General features: G+C 39.1%; 1 protein-coding gene across 1 annotated transcript; it reads left to right on the top strand.

The window, feature by feature from the left end:
• Positions 1-724: 724 nt before the first annotated feature.
• On the top strand, positions 725-20,933 carry LOC146378772 (protocadherin alpha-C2-like). The gene is made up of 4 exons (XM_084941815.1): positions 725-3,537; positions 5,843-5,901; positions 9,489-9,574; positions 16,954-20,933. Exons 1-4 carry the CDS (start codon positions 997-999, stop codon positions 17,265-17,267), a joined length of 3,000 nt encoding a protein of 999 aa, XP_084797941.1. The 5' UTR covers positions 725-996; the 3' UTR covers positions 17,268-20,933.
• Positions 20,934-24,733: the final 3,800 nt, after the last annotated feature.

Consider the following 24,733-nt stretch of genomic DNA (forward strand, 5'->3'; position numbering starts at 1 on the left):
ATATGTGGTTAGCTCACAGACCTTACACCGACATCGCAATGGGGGGGATGAGAGGAGAGAAATGGGTGGAGGGGGAAGCGGGGAGCTGCGCCACAGCGGAGAGGAGAGAGCTGAAATCTGAGTGCGCGCTAGGGCGGATAGTGTCCTTCCAAGGTCAAGTCACCTACATTGAATTTTATGAGTTCCGGTTATCCATTCAAAATAAACCCAATATGAACAGACTGGCACTGCTTTATTTTTTTGCACAGAACATACTGTGTAAATATTTGATCCGTAGTGCTTGGTTCACAATTCCATTTATTAAACTAAATTAAATACATAAACATAATTCTTTTTAATCATGTCATACAACATCAGGCACAAAAAATGTAATACAGTTCAAGCATCACGTCTCACATAAAAGTCTTTAATCAATACTAAAATAACTATTTAAAATGGTGGTAGTTAAGTGACGTATCACAAATTTTTATGTGATTATGAACAAATTATTATTCATAATGGTTCAAAATTTTACAAATTTTTTTTGTAAGCAAGGAATTACTGAAATCCTTGACAAGCTGTGACCTTTTTCCTTTTATTTCAGCGCCTAACATAATCCCAAACATTGGATTGGTTAAGTAATTTTTTCTCCTCTTCAAGCGCAAGCAAACTTAGGCACAGACCGCTTATAATTTTATTTTGAAAGGGACAGCGGTCTTTTCCGATTCCATAAGGTAAAACTTCGCCTGCCTTGATTATCTAACGGCTCCAGCGACAGGGAAACACACCCGTCAGCAGCGCGCATTGGAGACAAAAAAAGCGCCTCACGGACAAAGGTAATATGGATGCGCTGGAGAGGATTCGCTTCAGCCGGGTATCACAGTGGATGAGCCGCTTCTGTTTCATTTACCGGGAGACCAATTAGCCCACCTTAATGAGGTGCTGGGATGCGAGATACTGCAAGCTAAAAAGGCGGAAGGCTGCATTTAATCCGTCTGCGGATCCTGTGAGCTTGCAATGGCTGTGGCTGGGCTGTGCAACCGGATAGGGAATAATGTGCCTTTTTATTTTGTGATATTTTCATTATTTTGTGGCCTTTCATTTGGACAGTTACGATATTCGATTACAGAAGAACTAGAAAATGGGGCACTGGTTGGTGATCTGGCGCATGACTTGGGGCTGGATATTCGAAAGCTCGCCACCCGAAAAATCAAGGTAACCTCCAACAGCGGCAAACGCAATGTGATTGTCAACCCCAAAAATGGGAAATTGCTTGTCAATGAAAGGATTGACAGGGAGGCACTGTGCGATTTATCCAGCACCTGCCTCATTAATCTAGAGGTGCTGATTGAAAACCCCACTGAAGTGCACCACGTCGAGGTGGAGATTGTAGATGCCAACGACAATGCGCCGCAGTTCCCCAGAGACGAGTATCAATTGGAAATAATAGAGTCTGCTTTACCGGGGTCTCGTTACCCAATTGAAAACGCTCAAGATCCAGATACTGGGTCAAATTCAGTTCGCATGTATCAGCTTAGCACAAACGACCATTTCGCGCTGGTTTCTAACAAACCCTCTCTAAATACAAAGCACATCGAGCTTGTGCTCAAAAAGCCCCTTGATCGCGAGCAGACGCCTTACCATCAATTAATTCTAAGTGCTGTGGATGGTGGGACGCCGGAAAAAACAGGGACGACTAAAATCAGTGTCCGGGTACTGGACTCAAATGACAATATTCCCTCATTTGACAGCTCAGTGTACAAAGTGAAAGTGTTAGAAAACTCCCCCAAAGACACCCTGGTGATCAAATTGAATGCAACTGACCTGGATGAGGGCACAAATGGGGAGATTTATTACTCCTTCAGCAGCTACACCCCGGAGAGAGTGAGGCAGATGTTCAGCATGGACACTAATACAGGAGAGATAAGAGTGAGAAACAATGTTGATTATGAAGAGACTAACTCCTATGAGATGTACATTCAGGCAATGGACAGGGGCCCCGGTGCTGTGGCAGCACACTGTAAAGTGGTAGTAGAGGTTGTGGATGTGAATGACAACGTCCCTCAGATAGTGTTGTCATCTCTGTCGAGCCCCGTGAGGGAGGATGCCCGTGCAGACACAGTTGTGGCCCTTATTAGTGTTACTGATCGAGACTCTGGAGCTAACAAGCAGGTGAACTTGGAGATCCCAGCAGGCCTTCCATTCAAGATCAAGTCATTCAGAAACTATTACACTCTGGTTACCTCAGCCTTTCTGGACCGTGAGACCACTGATGCCTACAATGTCACGCTGAGTGCCACAGATGGAGGAAATCCTCCCCTATCCTCCCAGAAGACTATACAGGTGGATGTGGCAGATGTTAATGACAACCCTCCACGATTTGAACAGACCTCATATACAGTCTATGTGGCTGAGAACAATGCCCCCGGGGCCTCTTTGTGTACTGTGAAAGCTCGAGATGCCGACATCAAAGAGAACGCACGCATCACCTACACAGTGCTCAATGACAACAACCACGGCATTCCTGTCACCTCATATGTGTCTGTGAAGGCCGATACAGGGGAGGCTTATGCCCTGCGAGCCTTTGACTATGAGTCACTGAGAGAGTTTCACTTCCAGGTCAAAGCCCAAGATGGGGGCATTCCTCCGCTCAGCCGTGTCGCCACAGTCTACATCTATATAATGGATCAGAATGACCATGCACCACTGATAGTCAACCCCCCTGGCAATGGCACGCGCTCCTTGGAGACGGTACAAAAGAATGCCGAACCTGGTGTCCTGGTGACCAAAGTGGTGGCATACGATGCAGATGCTGGTCCAAATGCTTGGCTGGGGTATGTGCTGGAGACAGCCACTGACCCGGACTTGTTCAAGGTGCACGAACACAACGGAGAGATCAGGACCACTCGGAGGATCTTGGAAGACAACTCCACCTCCTTCACTCTAACTGTTCTTGTAAAGGATCATGGCCAGCCTGCTCTCTCCTCCACCGCTACTATTAACGTGGCAGTCATGGAGGTGCCACCAAAAGTGGTGTCTGATCCCAAGAGGATAATGCGACCTCAAGGCCCAATCCCTTTGTCCAAAGTGACCGTCTACTTGACCGTGGCTTTGAGTGCCACGACCTTTGTTTTCCTGGTCACTGTGGTGGTGCTGGCTATCGTCCGCTGCCACGCCTACTGCACCCAGCCTGGGTCCTGTTCCCCATGCTGTGTGTCACAGAAACCCCCTCCAGATGGTGGGAACAGCAGCGTGAGTGCTGGCGGAGGTGGCAGCAGTGGAGCTCCAGGCCAGCCTAATAACAATGTGGTGCTTCGGAGAGACCTTAAAGTGGAGCCTCACTACATCGAAGTACGTGGGAATGGCTCCCTAACGAAGACTTACTGCTACAAGACCTGCCTGACTGCCACGTCTGGCAGTGACACTTTCATGTTCTACAACACAGGACGACCCATCAGCGGCACCTGGGGCAGCGGTGCCGACCGCTTTTTCACCAGTGGAAGTGGATTTGTACGCAGACTGAGCATGCCCGATGCCTCCCTCCAAATCTGCCCAGAGGTGGGTCATGAATTTTTTATTTTTACCTTTTGTCCGCATAGCCGGAAGGTCAGGAACCTTCAAGTTTTAAAAAGTGTCTTGAATTTGACCAAGGTGTAAGCAGTATTAGGCACTTTTAAACATGCCAAACCTGACTTTTCATTCCAATATTGTGCCAGTGTGCAGTGTTACCATATTCTCTGTCACTGTCACTTTGTTGCTGCAGGGAGATGACATGTTGCACGTCAGGTTTTTACCCTGTCCTGAACTGAATCCCTGCAAGCTTCAGTCTCTTTGTTTAGTTCCCACTTGCACTGCAAACTTACTCAGTGTAGCCTAGCTCAGCACTCACACCGAATTAGTGTCAGTTGTGATGCTTTTCAAGGGTCCTATGTTATTTCTGATGATTCAGAGATTTGTGTTTCACCTTGAGATTGTCATCACGTCTACACCAGGAACAGGTCATGTATCATTCCTACTACTTGCTCACCCTCTTTGCATGCAGTTTTGATTTGTCTGTGTTTTTGTTGTGTGTGACTGAGTAAGGCAGTGACATAGGAGCAGTTGGGGTTTCCTGACTTGATTTCTGCTTATGGTTAGTTTTGAGGTTTATTTTTAGGGCTGTATTGCATTTATGACTTCTGGGTGATTTTTTTTAAAAAAAGAGAGAATCATTAATGAGTTAACCTCATTTAATAATAGAGATTTTTAACTGGCAATATTAAAATTAAGGGTTTGGCTTATGTGATTTCCTGAGCACATTATTTCCATTTGTGTTTATGTTAAAGTTATTCTAAAGTCATTTAGATTATGTCTTAAATGACTCTTGCAAAAAAGTTTGGGGTGACATATTCTGCTTTTATCACTAATGCTTGCTGATGATGCAAATATTCATTTTTTAGTTATTTTTAGTTTTTTGCTTTTTTGTTGTTGTTGTTGTTTTTTTTTTTTAAATTTATATGATGTTGAAGGTTTGGATTTTCCACGAGTTCCCTGTCTTAATTAGCAGGTGGCAGTCTCTGGTAAATTAGTTATTTTAAAAAGAAATCTGATCAAGACAAATGTAGCAGTGTAAATGAAATTAACCTCCACACTGTGTTCATCAGCCTTGCAAATTAAATTTACTCAAATGGGCTGGATCTACCAGCAAAAAATACTCCCCCCTGATATGAACTAAGGAACATGATGTGCTTTCTTTATCTGGGACACTTGCTGCTGCCAGCGCAGGTTTGTTTCTTAAACACAGTTTTTTTTTAAATTCAGCGTTGTGCATGTGCCTACTCATGAAGAACATGATTATGAAAGAGTCCGGCATAATTAATGGCTGTGAAGCATTAGGTCATTAAAACAATGACTTGCCCCTTCTATGCCATTTATATTGCAAAGAGGGGGACGTTCTTTGAACTTACATGTAGAATCATCAGTGAAATCTACAATGACCAAAGTCCTATTGGGACTTCCACTTATTTCTGGGAGTCCTAGCAGGCTTACAGTGGTGAATAGCCTCAAGCCCCAGATCTGAACTTCACCAATACTTTTTAAATTTCTGTGCTCAACCTGAATGTTGTTTATCAGGTTTTCAGTGCAAGTATAGAATGTGCTATGTACTATTAAAATGTGCCCATACAGTTACCATTGATTAATGATAATTTAATGTTTTAGATGAGATATTCAGAAAAGGAACACAATTAAAGAGGAAATACTTTTATAAATACTATGTGTTGATAGCTGAGATAGCCGTATCTTAATATAGCAAGGACCAATGCAGGCCAGAGATATTGGATGTGGCTGGTCTCTCTTTTTTTATTGGAGTTTAAAGGCAATTATTTACCAGAGGGCTGCTGGGAATTTGAAGCACTCAGCTAGGTTCATCAGGAGCAGACAGATTTACTCCAGTGACACACAAACACATACGCATTAGTCTGTACTGTCATCATAGTATTCCTTTAAAGGGCATTACTCTCCCAGCTCACACATTTACAGAGCAGTGGAATGAGAGACTGTCCAGAAGCTGTCAATATGGCTTGCAGTCATTGTCCTTTTTAAAGTCCTTTCGTGTGTGTGTGTGTTTGTGTGCGTGCGCGCGTGCGTGCGTGCGTGCATAAGGGCGTGTGTGTGTGTTTGTGCTTGCAATCAGTGACACAACTGCAGTGTTCCTATCACGTCCAGAACTGGGATGCGTATCATGATTAATTGATGAGGCCATGGCTCTGCACAGTATGAGATCAAGCTAAACTTACTCTCTTCATCCTCCCTCTCTGTCTCTACCTCTCTCTCCTTCATTTTCTTTTCTCTCGCTACCTCTCTCTCCCTCTTGCTCGCTCAGCCCAAAGCCCCGAATGCTGACTGGAGATATTCTGCATCTTTGAGGGCAGGGGTGCAGAGGTAAGCATTTTCCACGTTAAAGTCTTGTGCAACTTTTTATCATCTCAAAAAAGGTTCCACCTTTCCACTCTACTCATCCTGCCGCCATCTAGTCTGCACCATTAGAGAGACCCCTCATTTTGCTCTTGCAGCTATAACATATACGATTCCCCAAGCAAATGATTTATTCACATGTTACAGTTACATTTATCCCCACACCTCTATGGAAATGATTCAAAAAGCTACTGCAACACTAATGCTGTAGCTTTTCAGAAATGACTGTGAGTGGCGCCTAAGCATTTGTTTGAACCTTTAACCTCAACCTCTCCCTTTGGGAAAAGGCCTTTGCGGTTCGGTCACTGGATTCATAGCCTTGGTCCTCTGCAGTGAAATACTATATAGGTCATCTACATTCTGAGCATCACTCCCTCACTTGCAGTCTTTAAGCTGGAAGCATGAAGGACAAACAGGCAGATGATGACATTTCCTAGATTATCACATGCACATGTGCTTCAGTGTCTGCATGTACAACTGCCCCTCACCACCACCCCATGCATGCGTTTGCATTTCTCTGTGTATCACATATTATTGTGCAAAGATGATGTTTTTTTACATCTCTAAGTTTTTCCACTTCTTATTGCCAAATCCACACAAAACAACACCTCCAAAGACATATTAAACTAAAACATTTTAATTGTTTTAAGTCTACAAACACTGTAGTACTCTAGCTATGATTATCCTCTCCTAAAATCATTTCTAAGATTTGGGATTGAAACCTCTCCTAGGTATTGTGTCAACAATAGATTGCTGTGATTTTAGTGTGCTTGCTCTTTCATGAATATTCGAGCATTCCCACCTACATATATCTAATTAATGAAGCACTACACTTTAAGCAGTGTCATTAGCTGCAAACCAGAGAATACTGAAATGAAGAGGATCATAGAAAAAAGCACCAACGATTAGAAAAAATTCTACCCAAAACAAAACTTAACAGTTTTCCCATGATTATGTCAGAAAATGTCTTTTATTTCCCCATAAGTTGATCTAAAAACAGCAGGGACATCAGGAATTAATGTGTTTACTACTCACACGCCTATGCTTTCTGCAAAATTCTCCCAAATTTCATGGTACCAGTGCTTACAGCTCATTTGTGAAGTCATCTTCTTAGTCTAAGTTGATTTAATTGGATATTAGTGTTAATTTGTATGGATCATGTGCACTCTGTCATCAAGTCACTATTACATGACATGGATTCAGATAAATCATCACTGCAATTTGCCGCTGCCACTTCTTAAATGACAGTGACTGTAAAACACACAGAGACACAGAGATGGCTCACATCAACACTTAGCCACAACACAGGCGTGCTGTAATGTAACAGCATGTAACACCAGCACTGTTGACCCATATTCTGAGTGTAGACAGAAGTGCAATACATCAGTACTTTCTGTGTCATATTCGTATACATCAAACTGCTTAGAATACACCTGGTCATTTTTTCTTCATGGGAAAATCAAGATAATGCTGGTTGCAGATGATAGTATTAATGTGCTGCAGAAAACCTAGTCAACAACAATTAACTATATATTTATAACAAATGGATGAGGGAAAAGATTTTTTACTAGGGTGGGTGTGGCAGTTTTATATAAGCTCATACATTCATATTTAGTAAAATATTTTGACTTTCTGCCAAATGCATTTCCTCAAATGTGGTTGTTTTCACACCACAGTGTCAGCATGGTAAAGATAAAGCTATACAGCAAGCTGTCAGTTGGCTTCCCTTAGCTTAGAAACTGGAGACCAGGATGGAAAGGGGCAGGTTTGCTCAGTCACTCAGAAAATTGGACAAACTAAAATAATTGTTTTTCTTTCTCAGAACTGAGTTAAATTCCTATTTTTGCACCTAATTGTATCCTTGTTAGTCTTTCTCTCTAGCAGCCAGTGTAGGTGAAAGCCAGATCTCTTCCTCTTGTTTGGGGGTTGCTAGGGCACTGGCCAGAACTATCTTTCCTACCATCAGAAGGAGAACTTCTAGCAACCTTGTTACTGCTGGCAGATTCAGGTTGGCTGATTTAGAAAATGCTGATATTCTGGCCTGATTTTCAGACATCTGGGATCGACATCTGCTCATCCTTGGATGCAAACGGATTAACATTTGTTGGTAGGCTTATTGCACTCGTAGAAAAGTAGCAAGTGCTCTTTAACTTAAATAGTTTTGCTGTCTTCACTTCACCTGTCTCTCCCCTACTGTGCTTCTTATAGCTCAGCCCCTGCTAACACACACAAGGTGAAACAAAGATCAGAAGATGAAAAGCTAGCACACCCAAAAATGATGGCAAAACAAAGTAGAAAGTCTCACACTGTACTAAATCTGTAATTAGTAAAAAATTTGATTGATAGACTGTTAAATGACTTTTTCACTGGTTTAATTGATCTTTTTAAAAAGCTCTATATTTGAAAAGCTCTATATATACTATTGTCATCAGTAGTGTTCTTATGTATTTGTATAAACATGTAACAACTACATTAACCTACATTATGCTATTATTTCAAAGTGAATATGAAAGTATTTGTCACTTAAAGTGTTAAATTACTTTTTTTAAAGGCACACAATGAAACATATGCATTTCATGCATTATTCTATTGTGATATCAAAGTAATTTAGATATATTCAATTACTATTCAAAACACTGAGCATGGATCATGATAGTTCATTATGCTTATAAATTTCAAAAGCTATGGAACAATTACAAGTGCAGAAATCCGTCAAGTCATATTTTACATAGAAGACTTGCAAATGAAGACTTGCAGTGCACCTTTGTTATTGTTTGCAAGTGGCACTGTTTTCATGTAGCAAGGTGTTTGGGCATAGTTATAGTATTTTAGTGTAGTTATAGTGTATACTGGTGCACACTGTTTTAGCGGTTCTTAATCCTGGTGAACTTCAACCACAAACACAACCACATAAAACAGCTGGTTATCTGGGACAGAACAGCTATTTTCAGTTTCCATTATAAGCAGCAAAGTTTAAAGAGCACTTCATGTAGTCCTACAGTAGTCGTCAGTATGCATATTTCTATTCTGTGAAAAGTCGCTCATTCTTTTATGTGCTCCGACTTTCTTCATAGCTATTCCTAGACCAATTTAAATGCATTACCAAAGCCCTGAGTCTTTAGATATTCTGTCATAGGAGGCAAAGCACAGGTATTCAGCCTGAAGGGTGGGATGGTTTGGGTTTGTTTTTTTGTTTTTTAAGTGGGGGTGGGGGGCTGTACCCACTTGCAACAAGACCACATGAATTTATCCACAACTTCTCTTTCTGGAGAGCCAGAAAGCCACTGTCAAGGTCTAAAATAATCAGTATTGCTGTTTGAAAGTTTTTAAGCTATTTGAATACCACTTAATTTGCCTTATATTAAACAGAAATGTCATCTTATTAGACTATTATTTTAAATTGCTCAGTTGTGGATGGATTCCAGGGTCTGCACCAACAATCATTTGAATTTCATAACAAAATCTCCGAATGTTAAGGAAAATGTGTCCTGTTTTTAAATATTTGAATGTTTGCAAATTTTTCACTGACTTTGCTAAATGTGATTGCCTTTCAGTTCCGTCCACATGGAGGAGTCCTCTGTGATGCAGGGAGCCCAGGGCATGCTGGTTCAGAACTGGCCCACTGTATCTAGTGCTGCAGGTGAGTGGAAATGTAGGAATCAGGATACAGGAGGAAGATTTTTTAAAACTGATATTAGCTAGATGTGTTCAGAATATTTAGCTAGAAATAGTTCAGATGCCCAAAATATAATTTGGGTTAAACCATCTAGGTCAAGGTCAAGTTGATTTATATAACACATTTAAAACAACAGTGTTGACCAAAGTACTGTACATTAGAAAAAAGTGCCCCAAGAAAAAGTAGACTAAAAATCCAAAACACAATAAAACAAAATAATATAAAATGAAATAAAATCCAAAACAATAAAATAAAGCAAAGGAAAAAGTTCTACTTTTTGATGGATGAGAAGCTGGTTTTGTCCTTACATCATGATATAACTTGAAGGGCAGCTGAACAGTGAAGCCCACTGCCAAGGTCAACACCTTATGCCAAAATTTTAAAGATTTTTTTCCTAAATTTGACGGATTCTTCTTTTGCCCGTGTTCAATCTCTACCTGCAACTTTTTTTGTAAGATCATTTTTTTGGCCTTTTAACCTTTATTGGATAGAGACAGTGTAGATAGACAGGAAAGCGGGGAGAGAGAGAGAGAGGGGAAGGCATGCAGCAAAAGGCCGCAGGTCAGACTTGAACCCAGCCAGTCACCTGCTCACCCACTGAGCTAAACCAGCACCCTAATCTACAACTTTTTATCCACCATTAATATTTACCATAAATAAGTAATTGACATTTGTCTCATCATGTAACTGTCAGCAAACAAACAAATTAGCATGTATGCAGAGTTCCATAGGCCAAGCAACATGCATAGTCAGATAGCCACCAGAGCCGTTGGACCCTTATGCAGAGCACTTTCATACATAGAATATTGTCACTTTAGACAACAGCAGCAAGCAAGAGCTAGAAATCAGAAAAGGCAGCTGTCTCTTATAAGAATGAGTTAGTGAGTGGGTGACAGTACTGAAAAATGTTGCAACACAACTGATGTGTAAAGAAAGCTGGACTCATAGACCCGTGCTTTACAGAAAGTGTGTCTTAGAGCTCATGCTTAAAAGTTTGTGTGTGGAACTTTACAAGGGCACAGAGGCTGGAAGACTTTGGTAAGCAAGATTTCAAAACCACGTTTCAGCACTGTGAACCGTCCCCCTATTCTTCCACCCCCGCATCCATTCATTGATTTTCTGTCTGGCTTCAGGAATTAGGACATACTTGAGGGTGAAGAGTAGCATCACAGTAAATCACTTGGCAAACCAGGGTCAGAATATGATTTTACTGCCTGTCAGTAAACATGTATAAATAAAGATTGTTTTTCTCTCTGTATAAAAGGAAATTGGGAAATTGTTTGAGATACCAGCTGCATCATTTCCCAGTTCTAGTGTATTCCCCTCTGCCAGAGTGCAGCAAAAAATGTGCAGTTTTTTTACTTACAGCAGATGGAAACCATCTGGCCAACTCTGCCCCTATAAAGACTCAAATATTGTCTCAAATATTATCTTTAAGCGGAGTGCTCAGCATACTGCGGTCCTTCCAGTTGTTGCTGATGCATTAGGAAATACATTTTTAGGAGTGGCTTAGTGCAATAGCACTGTTACACGTCATCCTTTACTGTGACACATTTTCACATCTGTAGCAAACTGTTATCACAATGAAGCCTTTAATAATTGACCAATTATTAATAATTGGTCAATTATTAAAGTTGTTCATCTTCCATCAAGTGTTGCTGGAGTTCCTGCATTGTAAATTCTTTCATCCTCTCCATGCACCTTGGAAGTAGGTGAAGTTGTGCCAGAAATCTTTGCTGCGATTTATCACAATGAAGTCTTCCGACATGCTGTGATGCATCTAAATGTGGCACCTTCAAAACTGTGTTTATGTAAGTGACCCTTGGTGCAGATGAGGAGACATTTGTCTGATGCCAGAGGGGGAGATGTGCTGTTATCACAAACAAGAAAGTGCCATAAAAAAAAGAAAGATGTGGCAACATTTAAAGAAACTGTGATTAGAAGATGAACAGAGGAGACGTACAGGGGGATGGAGGGAAAAAAAGCGAGGTGTGGGGGGATGGAGAAACAGAGAGAGAAAGGTTAAGAGGATTGGCAGGTTCCTGCAGTAGTGGTGTTGCTAGGGAACACCATGTGACCTGTTGCCTGGCAACACTGTCTAACTGAGAGATTGCTGCAGCAGCCGCACCCTCCATCAGCAGGGAGTGGGCGAAGGCAGTTTCCATAGCAACCAGTCATATCTCTGAATGGAATATTTAGAGACAAAACAACAGAGGAGTAAAGGGGAAGGGGACTTGGCAAAACCATGGTTTTAAGAAAGAAAGAAAATGCATTTTAGATGATATCAGGTGGAAAAGCAAGGTTTATGCATCCTATGCAGAATACATGTGGTACATGTCACATATATGTACGAGCACTGTGACTGTCGCATTTCAGTGTGCCACAAACCATCAGAGGGATTCATTTTAGATGGAACCGTGTCTCGGAGTAGCCTATTTTAAATGTAGGTTACACCAAATGAGGCTTCCGACACCCTTATATTTTCACATCAGGTGCCACTACATGCTCCTCGCTATACTTCCCTGCTCACTAGCAGTTACAGTGTAATCCATTTGCTGTGAAGTATAGGCTGTTAAAAAGAAACACTGGCTGGGGCATGTTAGATAAACAGCAGCACAAAGGCAGCAAAGCTCTTTAAAATATTGCACTCTGTGACATGAAGAGCTTATATACACCTAAACAGGAAATGTCTGAATTAAAACGTGGGTTGTTTTTTAAATTAACAATGCCAGAGGTCTGGATTTTTTCAAGCAGTGCATGAAGCCCTAGAATGTTCCAAGACACTAAGGCGATGCCCATTTGTTTCGGTGTGCTCTGTCAGTGGATATTGTACTTCTCTGTACATCATGCAGACAAATACAAACTTTTTGACCTCTGCTCTGTGTATACTGTATCCACACACATTTGGTACTCTAAGCAGGTAATGGTAACATGGTTACAAATCAAAATGAAAATTGTAGAAAATCTAAAGATCATCTAAAAATTTATTTACTACAGATTATAGATCCAGATGTTTCCACCAACGCAAGTAGCAACATTTCAGAATGAAAAATTAAGCCGCCCTGGCTCAAAGGTTAAGCCAATCCCTCCCTCCCAATGGTAAATTGCCAGACAGCAGAAATAAATGTTTTTACAGCCTCTATGAAGACCAGAAATGTTTTGGCCTTTATGGGAACTCTAGAGTGAGTTTTAATATATTGAGATCACCTGTTTAAATTGCTTAAAGGCTTAACACTATGTATTATTAGGCCCATGGCCCCTTTGACTGATAGGTAGACACTAAGCTTTACCTCAGCTAATTTGAGTCACTGAACTGGAAGTCTCTCTGGTACCTTCTGGAGTATTTTTAGTGTAGTTATCTAACAAATAATATGGTTTGCTGTGAGGTATAGACCTTCTAAGAGTTTCTGCTTGAGTTTTGACAACTAATATGTTTACATTGATCCAAATATGCTCACTGTCCCCCCCCCCACCACCACCACCACCACCACCACCACCACCACCACCACACACACACACACACACACACACACACACACACAAACCCAAGTCATGCAGGCATCAGGCCTTCAGAACAGGAATTCACAAACAGTGTGACATCACATATCACATGGGTAAGTCTCTTTTATATACAGTCTATAGGTGAACTTCAGGATTTTCCTTGGCACCTGAAATGTATTTAAATAAACTTGATATTCCATGAAGATGAATTCCTAATTTGACCTTTCACCACCAGAATATAAACTTAAAGTACACAAGATGTTTCTAACTCGTATGGTAATCATCGAATTACACCGACTACATTATACATAATACATGAGGTTGAAATTTTAATGACCTTTTAATGGCTTGTTCTCAACTACTGTGTCACCACTGCTGTCCAAACTACTGTGTCACGTGTAATTTTATGGTGAAAAGTAAACTGCAGGTTATAACGCTTGCCCCAAATTAATTTTAATACTGTGTTTTCACATTGCATGTTTACATACATTAACCTGTAAAAATAAAATGTAAAATGTGGAAAGACCCTTTGTGAACATTTAACTATTAGATAAGACAATATTACTTAGAACTCCCAAAATTTAAGCAAAAAAATCACCTTCCTTTAAGAGGACTTATCAGGTAACAGGAAATGGTGTGTCTGTTACATAAAAATGAACTGTATACTATGTATAGAGCAGTAAAGTGCACTATATTTTCTCCCGCAGTTTTTCGTGCATCTGAGCAGCTATCTTTTCATATTTTATTACTTAAAGTTCTTTCTTCTCCACATGAGAAGTGGACTTTCTCACTTTAGCAATGGAATCAGTTAAATCGGACTTTGTTGAGCACAGATTAAACATATGCTAACAGACCGTCAAATGGTATAATCCTAATCCTAAAACGACTGGCATTAGAGTTTATTAGTAGTAAGTCCACTAATGTTAATGTGAGATAATAGCATCTGACACTAAATAATTACTAAGAAGCTGGTTATTTAATTTATTTAAGTAAAGAAACAAAAAAAATGCAGAAAGTTGTGTGAATTTTAAGAAAAAAGGTCAACCAGATTACTCTGCATGCCTTCAGTAGCAATACCCAGGTGTTAATGGGTGGCCTGGAAGGATCTAGAACAGCAGTCCAGCTCCCACAGTTGGCGACTTATAAAATCTGATAGGCAGGTTAATGCTTATTACTATTGAATGAGTTCATTTTCATGCGCTGCAGACTAGCATTGCTTTCAGTGACAGCCTGGAGGTATTTGCTCAGTGGTAAGAAAATAATGACATCCCACAGCGCGCTTACACTTTCAACACATCCCTTTTCCCTTTCTCTTCCCTGTGATGCGTTCACGGCGCAGACATAAAGTTGGTAGAGGTGCTTAACTGGCTGCTGAACAGGAGGGAGCATAAACTCGAATGTATCTTTTCAAACAGCTCAACAAATATCAGCAAACAAACAAACTCTTTCTGCACAGTTTGTCACAAAATGCATCCATCAGATAATTGCGGTATTTCCCACGGAGAGAAAATAAAACGTTAACGTGTGACACTGTCAGAGATGGAGAAAGATGTAAGAAAGAGAGGAAAGGAGATAATTTTCAAAGGACTGCTCAGCAAGTTAAATTTTATAGACTAGAAACTTGAATCTTACATGTTATACCCTCATTCATTTTAAACATTGGTAAAACATATAGTTGATATAGTGATGCACTATGCTGGGCTGGTTACGTCTAGGGTACTATTACTAGCTTATACTACAATAAGGGTAGCACACAGAAATGTATATTTAAGATGATGATGCCGATTAGATTCACTCACTGAATCTACCTTTTATAATTCCTCATTACCCCATTAAACATCACCTTAAATCTTGCTGAATTCATTTGGCTAAAGCAGTGAATATTGGACTAGCAGCACAGGTCAGCTGATCGCAGTCTACATGCAAAGAAAATTCTACTGAGCTTGCTAAACAAATTATTATGTGACTTATTTCTAAGTAATTCTTTCCCCCACGTTGCACTGCGACACCCAAGCTTCCAGTTCCCCCATCTGCCAAATCCCAATTTGACCCCTGGCTATACCCCATTGTTTCTGTTTTATTTTGGCTTTTTTTCCATCACCTTGTCTTCTATGTGCTAATTATAAAATGTTAAACACGTGTAATAATTAAATGATCACTTCTGCAAGCAGAAACTAATTCGAACTAATAATTTATTTGTCTGTTATCTGACTACTCCTTCTATATTAAAATCAATGACCCTTTCTGGCATTGTAGTTTCTTTATTTAATATCTAATGTACTTGCAATGAGTCAATGATAAATCATATATGAAGCATGCCTATACACTTTATATGCTCACTGAGGTTAAACCGCACAATAATGCAGAGCGACTGACTGACCAGTTCAGTAGAGACCATTACATCTGCTGTCATTGTAGCCTGTACGTGTTATATATTTTTATACTCAATGGACTCGTTGTGGGGACTTTGTGGGACACTGTGCGTCTGAAGAGCACACATTTTCAAAATAGTGTACTTCCCAGTGGGGCAGTGGTTGAAATCATTTCAGCACTCCAGCAATGTCATAAATAGCCTACAAAGAAAAATCAAACAGAATATTTTTGTAGGGGCCCGTTTTTGATCTAAATATTATCCAGGCTGAAAGTAGGTCAGCGCAGAGGGAACTGGTGTGAGCCTGAGAGCGCCGTGTCTGCAAAACCCGCCCACCCCCATCTTTCTTACTGCCTCTCTCTCATTCACGCTCTCTCTCCCTTCTCTCTCCGTCTTCATCTCATCTAGCATCCGCTTTCTTTTTGCATTACGAAATGTATGACCCTTTGACCTCAATAGATGGGTCCTTTTCTCACGTTTCAAAATAATTATTCAATATAGGCTATAGATCCCTTCTTCATTTTTTATTTTTTTGTCAATTTGCAATCTGGGTTTCTTAATCTTTCACATCCATGCACTGTTGAATCCTTGTCTCTGGCTTCCAATGAGAGTAGGATTATGCTGCAGCCATCATCCAAATACAAATTGCACTGCCAAGTTAAACATCCCTGTGGTTTAAAGGTTAGTCCCCTCCTGTCCCTTCAGTGAACTGGGTTGCATTGCTCTCCTTAAAGTATATGAATCTTGGCTATTGTCAGGCCAACATTTAACCCTGTAATGCCAAATGTATCATATCATGCTTCTACCACTTACAAGCAAAACGATCAAAATATCGCTGCGTGTTAAGGCCGCAGTGAAAGAGTATACAACGCGTATGTGTAAATGTACCAACAAAATGCACCTCATTGATAAAAGATTAATGGAAAATTGATATCAGTCAATATCAGTCAAGTTACACATCTTTACCACTTCTTTCGACAATTGATGCTTTCATTTGAGATTTTACTTCCTTAATATATCTTATATAGCTTTGATTTCAGCTCTTTTCTCCTTTTTTGTCATTTCAATTTAACTTTGCTCTTTCTTTAACATTTCCAAATTATTTTGGTCTGTGATATTGCATTTATTTTATTTAGCTGAGTTTTTCATTATTTGGCTTTTGGGATAGTTTAGCTTGGAAGCTTTAGAAACAAATGGATAGCTTTAGCCTAACTCTCATTAAAGGTATTTAAGTCTGCTTACCAGCATCTCTATGGTGCAACTGGGTACCAGCTAATGTGATGTTTTTAAAAAGTTAATATTTTTTTCCTTTTTTAATCAGAATCTCTCAGCTAGAATGCTAAGTATATCGATTCCCTAAAATTTTAAACAGTTCCTTTAACAAATAAATAAAATGTAATGAATTATTCTCTTTTCTTTGTTTTTGTTTTTCCTTTTTGTTCTTTTCCATTTTTTAATCACGCTTGTGTAGATGGAGAAGGTGGTGGAGAGCTATCACCTCCAGTGGGCGCTGGAGTTAACAGCAACAGCTGGCACTTCAGATACGGCGCTGGACAAGGCTATGGCCTTCCTCAGCCCCTGAAACCAGGAGAGATTCCACCTGAAGCCTTCATCATTCCTGGATCTCCAGCCATCATCTCTATCCGCCACGACCCAGGTCCTGTGGATGACAAGGGTGAATTCATAAGCTTTGGCAAGAAGGAGGACGCCAAGAAGAAGAAAAAGAAGAAGAAGGACAAGAAAGATAAGAAGGAGAAAGGAAAAGATGAAAGCGGTGATGACTAGAGAAGTGGTGATATGAAAGCAAAGCTATTAACAAACTACCCAATTTCAGAGCCAGAAAAATAAGCCAAATGCATATTGTAGAACCAAGGGAGCCTCCTTGCGCCATATTTGCATAGACATTGTATAGTGGCCAAATCCTCATTAGACCAGGCCTGGCTCCAAACGTCATGCGAACTTGTTAAACAAATGCTCTTTATCGAAAGAATGGACCAAATTACACCAGAAAATGATTTATTGTCTTAGATTAGCCTTTGTGATTTGCTGCCCACCCCCACTTCCCCAACCCCTTCCCCCACCCCCAGTTTGTATAACAACAACAAAAATAGCACCCAAAAAAGGTGTACTATTTGTAACGACCATTGCCAACTGAGGCTGCCTGTGATGACATCTCTGGCCCTCCTCCTTTTTGACTAGTTCAAGGGTAAGTAAAAAGTAAAAGAAATAACTTTAAAATTAAAAAAAAAGTAAACGGGGCTATTGTCTTCAGTATTGTGGAGGTGTTGTAGAAAATCTAAAAATGTGGGCTTTTATAAAAAATAAATACGTAAAAAATATAATAAAATGAGCAAAGACAACAGCATATAGTATGCGTAGCATAGGATTAGCACCTTTGAGACTACAAGGTGCCTGAAAGAAGTTAGACCACGCTCAAATAAAGAGCTCTGTTTCAGTGTAACATAGCACATTGTGGAGGCTGAGGACCTGGACTGGGTTGCACCAACTATGCGCAAGTTTGTTCCCAGGTTAGGGTATAAAGTGGTGGCCTCATAACTGCTAATTCCTTTGCAATTAGCATGTCGCTAAATTCAATGATAGAGTAGGTATTAAGACGTGAGTTCAAAGGTGAGATCTTTTGATATTATTAAAAGTTAGAATGAGTAGCAAATAAGTAATAGCAATATACTGGATGGTTTTGGGACTAGATTCGCATAAAACATGGCCGATTCTCATTTGACTTTTAAAGGAAAATGCTAGTATTTGAATGTTTTAGTCCACTTTCTACCAATCATTTTTTAAGGCTAATCATTTTCTAAAGCACATCATTTTGTTTTTGGAAATTCTATTGGTTTTTTTTTTACCTGTTTTTTTTAATGGACTATAGCACAAAAATGCATTAGCTGAGACTCGGAACTGTTTCACACTGTTCATCAAAGTGAACACATCGAATTTTGTCCTTGTTTTAAGCCGTATTTTCATCACACTATAGTGTAGCTACTGCACTGACACAATTAACCAGATTAGGTACAGTACCTAAGGCGAGTCTCAGCGTATTATTTTTCACATTCCATGGAATCTAATGCCAACAGAAAAGGAATGACACACTAAATAGTTGAAAATAGCCCACAGTGTTTGTGCAATGTGTAGACAATGGACAGAAACATTCAAAATCATGGCTGTGGCTCTTCAAGTTGCAAAACAGCAGGGAACTGCTAAAGAAAAAAAAAATGCTGCGTGCAGAAAACTAGATTCTTTATTGTTAGTGAGTGCATTTGTGTGACTTGTATCATTTGCACCTGCTTTATTGCTTGCTTAATATTTTTAGCGTTTACTTAAGGTTACGTTTGGACAGATTTCTGTAGTGGTACCGCTTGTAATTTTAGCAATGCCTGAAATGGGATTAGTGGCGACTTCGGCCATAACTAGGGAACCTACGTGCAGCTGATGCAACCAGCCCCTGACATGGCTTCTTCTCTTGGAATATGACACAGGTTAATGGGGTCTGAATTAGCACACCCAGTCTGAAACACACATTACTGTACACAAACACTGATTACACACAATCCAACAAATCAAACATATGCACACATGAACACATAAATTCAAAATACACGAAAAGAATACGCAGCCCTTTGTGGAAACTCCAAAAACTGAAGGCCAATGCCACCCTTAACATGGGAGTGTATTATATGGCTAGGAAGCAGGAACGCTGCTTGTCGCTTCATTTCTGTTCCGATCCGTCCTCTTCTGTCTTTGAATGTTAAATAGTTGTTCTTTAAGCCTTGCGCCACTGCCTCGCCTGCTTCAGTGCTTGTAGGATGTGCTTGCCCGCCGCCTGTTTCCTCGCTCTACTCCTGTTTCCTCAAATCAACATGGTTGGACATCTTTCCACTTTGCTTCAATGAACTGTACAACAGTAACATGTGTGTATTTGCATATTTACACAGATACAGACACATAGACATATAGACACATGTCACACTCTCATAGACATTTTTTTTGTCTCAACTTCAGCTGAGTTTAGGCGCTTCTGCCAGAATGTCTCCTCTGGTTGCTCATTGTTGACAGCTCTGTCATCTCTCGCATGACTTGTATGCACTGAATTGCGAAGACGCCTGAGAGCTTAGCAGAAACTGAGATTATGCTGTGCTAGATATGAGGCAAGATGGAGTGCGAGTCAGAAAATAGTAGTCATAGTAGTCCATTGTGTAGATACAGTGTAGGAGACAAAGAAACTATTGGGCAAGTCATTTCTCCTTTGCACAAGCACATGTATTGCAGTTAACGCTGACTGGGAAGGACAGTTCAGCTGCAGTACAAAGAGGCTGGAGGCTGAATTCAAATTATGATAATTACTATTATAATAAAAATTGTGACTGAAAGGTAACAAAATGCAAGGTTCATTGGCTTCACCTGGCATCACCTTAAAATTTCCCTTTTTTTGCTTTATGGCTCCACATGAATATGGGGGGAAAAAGTTTGCTGGGAAGTTTTGGCACTGATATTGTGTATAAACATAGTGTGGTAGAAATGGGAGCAGCGTCAACATGATTGAAAGTGTCATAAAATCTCACCTCACTGTTCCTTTTATTAGACCACCATATTACCGATCACTATAGGGGTATATAGGTGCTGCTCAGTCCTTCCCATGCACACTATTCCCTCCTCACCTGCCCTGTTCTTCAGGTGTACTTCTGTGCTGTCAGATCACCAAGTGGCTGTTTGCATGTTATAAGCAAAGGAAACAGATCCTATATAGATACTATATATATACATAGATATGTTTTTCCACTGGGAAATGCGTATTGGAATATATACATATACCTCTGATACACATTCTCAAAGACAATACACACACCTCTCCATACAGACACAAACATACAGTAAATACAGACATGGCAACAGCAATTTGTGGAAAAACCTAAAAGAAACACATTTTTTTATCATGTTGAAAATAAATTTAATCTTCTAGATATACATAATGCTATTGTGTTATGCTATGAAATGCCTTTTTTTCTTTCTGTTTTTACCCATATGATTTTCATGGATAAGAAAATCAGTCCTTAAACTAACTTGTGTTCAACTTTGAAATGATGATCAAACAGACACTATTGTGAAATTATATAATTTGCTCACCCTCCGTACCTTTCCCTTGCCCAGTAGAGAAAAAGGCAGAAAAATAAGAAAAAAAATATCAAAATACAAAAAAATGAAATAAAAAAAAAATGAAGTTGATGTATTCTCTGCTTGTGTATAGTGAATGTTCCTCAGTCGTTGGGTGTGGCGGTGAGTGGCACATACCAGTCGACTGTGACAGTGCAGATCTGTTAATAACTTTTTTGTACACCTGCTCATCATTGTAAAGGTGATCATAGTGATTCTTATGATTTAATCAATCTGGTAATGTGTTTTGTTAATACGTCACAAATAAAGTTTTTTTTTTCTTAAGTATCTCAAACAGTGTTTTGAATTCAGTTGAACTAACAGCTTATTTTCTCCTTCAGTAGACTGTGACGCCCTTTTTTTCCTCTCCACTTTCGCAACAGTGGAATTTTGAAATGTGGGAATGCAGGAAATGAGAAAATACAGCATTAGGATCTGATGTCAACAAGATCTCAACATTTTAAAGTTGGCAAAGCCATGAAAAGGGGACTGGATGATGATGAACGTGGGACTTTAACATCCCTTCTATTTGAACAAAGACTTGTCTTTCTTTAGGAAAATAGGAAAAGCCTTTATCTATTCATTGCACTGGCTCCATCTGTCTGAAGAAGTAATTAATGCACACCACCCTTCCTCCGCTTTCTTGCTGCAGCCGACCCATACTGTTCATATTTAATAAGCATTTTGTTTGCAGCATATGTAATAATTAAAAAGGCTTTCTTTTTGTGGAATTAATATCTAAAGACATCAAATTCTACTTTAAAGATGACTTCATTCGAACACAATTCATTCTGAAGACACTGGTACATAGGACTGTGACTTTCCTCCATTCCTGGGTAGCACAGGGGGGCAGTGGTTAACAAGAAAGTCCCTGCTTCAAACCTCATGGTCACCTTTTTCTGTATTAGCATTCTAACCAGGCCTGCTGGCTTTCTTCTGGGTACTTCCTGGCACAGCTTAAAAGCACGTATGTTAGTCTAACTGGCGATTTTAACTCATTAGTGTTAGGTAGATAAAGTGGTTAAAGTGCATAGAACAATGTAGTGCATGAATCTATGGTTAAATGTGATTTAGGTATGTCTGGATTGCTTTGAGCGGTCAGTGTGATGGGAAAAATGTTACATAAATGTCAGTCCTTTTCCAACAGAATGATGATAATTAGCAGTCATACTGACATATTGTCAGTGATGTAAAAAATAGAAGAGGAAGAAACAGTGAAGGGGCATAATTAATGTTTATCTGCCCTCTTGTGGCAGTTTTTTAAAATGCAGCTTTAAAATGAAAAACAAAATTGCTAATTTCAGTGTTTGCGTTTCATAATACAGCTGTATGGAACACTATTGAACCTCACTAAAATATGTTTTCTCCATTGTGACTCAACAAGAATATAGCACTCTGGAAGCTGCTGAATTGCATACAGATTTTCAGTAAATTCTCAAATATTTGATGGCAAGGGCAACAACTTTAGACTTACAAAAAACAGCCAAACGGGTCAAAAGACTTATATGATCCAGACAGAGTCACAAGCCATGTCACTTCATCACCTTTGTATAACTTCATTGGTAACTACAACCAAACTCTCGATAGTCATATTGCATTGTGACAAATGACAACAAGAGTCCAAGGATTAATAATGTTACTGTCTCTGATTCACATGTACAGACTATTATCAGGAGTTCTCATGGTTTAAAAAGATGGGCTATAATTATTCTAATATGTCATTATATTTGCCTAAAGGAAACATGTTTGAAAAAAAGAGAAAGAGCCTTAGTAAAATGTAAATGTATGCGCATCTCTTAGACCCACATCTAATATTCGAAGCCCACTTGTCAAATTATCAGTCTATTGTCACTACGCTAACAAGGCAAAATACAAATATACACCCTCGCAAGATTTTTTTTTTTTTAAAGGAAAGCGATTTTCCTTTTCAAATGTCTTCACTAAAGCATAACCAACTGTTATGATGAATAAATGCAAACTACACAAAACTCTTACAGTGACAGTTAAACCGTTTTCGCTGTAGGCATTTTCCCTGATACAATACTGTGTAATTGCCCCGAGGCTATGAGATAATATTTTATTCACAAAGTCAGCCTCATGTTCCCTACAGCTGCAGTGATGGAATTTGAGTGCAATCTCTTGAAATCAGAAGTCAACACACAGCCTGGTTTCCATAGTCAAATTTGCTAATATCTGATGATAACAATAGTCTGATAAATAATTATATTACACATCATATTTCTCATCTTTCCAGTCTAAACGGAGCTGGCTACCAACCAAATTATTAGTCAGCAACCAGTCTATGCTATATATTACCTATATAGAGTCACAGAATGGATACATTTTCATTATTTTAATAGATTAGTGTATGAAAATAAAACATTAAAGTATTAGAATATTCTTAGTTTGATTTCATTTGTTTTTGTATTTAAAGTTTTTGGAGGTTTTAACATCCATGACATAATCCTCTTCATCCTGTCTAATTTATCCTGTCTTTTCTCCTTAAATTTGCAGTGCTGTCTAACACTGGCTGAAGATTTAATCTTGTGAAAGTAATAACACTGTAGGAGATGATGCAATGCAAAAAAATCATTTCAGGTGCAAAAGAATCGTGAACATCAAAACATACAGTAATAAAACAACTCATTCTTATCTTTTTATTTTAGGAATATATTATTTAGAGATTGTACAAAGATCACTTGACTATAATCAATATTATGACGTCCATAATAGTGCATAACCTGATTGATTTGACAGCAAATATAAACATTACCATACTTGATTATTCATAATTTCAATATATCCTATGAATATCATGTTGATGCAGGCATGGGAATAAATTATGTTAGAGGCTGTGGGCTGTAGTGTCCATGAACTTAAATGACATACATCAAAGGGCTTATATACGACACATTAAAATCCATAAATGAGAAACATTTTGATGTTTTATCAATTATTTGTCAGATGTAAAAATACATGGTTTTTTAAATAAACATTAATTGATATTAAATTAAACTTTTATTCACTTAAAACATGTACTTGAATGTTGCATGTTTGCTATGGAAAATAATATTTTTTTCCATTATCCCAAGACAATATTCAAATTGTTGTTATAATTAAAGAAATTTGCCAAAAGAAAAGAATTCCACAGGGCTTAACTGCAGTACTTGATAAAGGTAGAAACCATGCTTTAATGTCAGCAGCAGGAAAAAACCTTCAAAACTCATTTTTTTTAATGTATTTATTTTTTTATTTTTTTATTTTTATTTATTTGTGAAGACATCAAAAATTTTGCACAACAACATAATAAAGTTGCAAAAACAAGAAAAAATCTGAATCTGAAAAGTAATTAATATTCATAAAAGTAAGAATACACACGTGGTGAAGTGCTTTAAATGCCAATGTGGAGAAAAGTACACTGTACGATAGAAATACTGTATGTTAATTACAAGTACTTTTTTAAGGGTGTCCTGTCCAAGCAGAATTATGGTCTACATCCACTGTTGTGCCAAAGGACCGGGGTGTGATGGTGAAATGCAAACTGTGTACAGGACAGAAACATCTGTATTATTCTGCTAACATAACTTTGGCTCCTTTTTGCGAACATTTGCACAGACAGCATGCTAATGCAAAGCTGGCAAAAAAAAAACCCAGAGTGATGTTGAAGCTGAGTGATTCCAAGCCCCAGACCCGCAACTGGACCCTGGACTTCAACAGAGGCAGTGGCGTAACAGAGGAAGTGATAAGGAGTCAGGCTTGAAACACTGTGGCCTCCATTTCTGTCCTTACATGCTAAAGTAGAATCACTGTGACGATCACTTTGAATTCTCTTTGGGTTGGTTTTCAACTTTGCTTTGTGCTGTCGATTTTGTGTTCATATCTAAGCACTAAAAGAGAGATCCTCATCCTCAAAGATGTGTCCTCATTAGAATATGGATTTGTGTTGGTATGTAGAACATTAGCTTAAGGTATATATTGTTTACTGGAATAAAGTGAAAGTAATGTTTAGTGTATTGAATTGCTTTTTCCAGTGAGTAATTAAGAAAGTACTTAATTGCTTTTAAGAAAAGTAATGTGAAATACAT

This window comes from Perissodus microlepis, chromosome 10 (genome assembly GCF_051167445.1).
Source record: "Perissodus microlepis isolate ML-2025 ecotype Zambia chromosome 10, ASM5116744v1, whole genome shotgun sequence".
Classification (NCBI taxonomy): Eukaryota; Metazoa; Chordata; class Actinopteri; order Cichliformes; family Cichlidae; genus Perissodus; species Perissodus microlepis.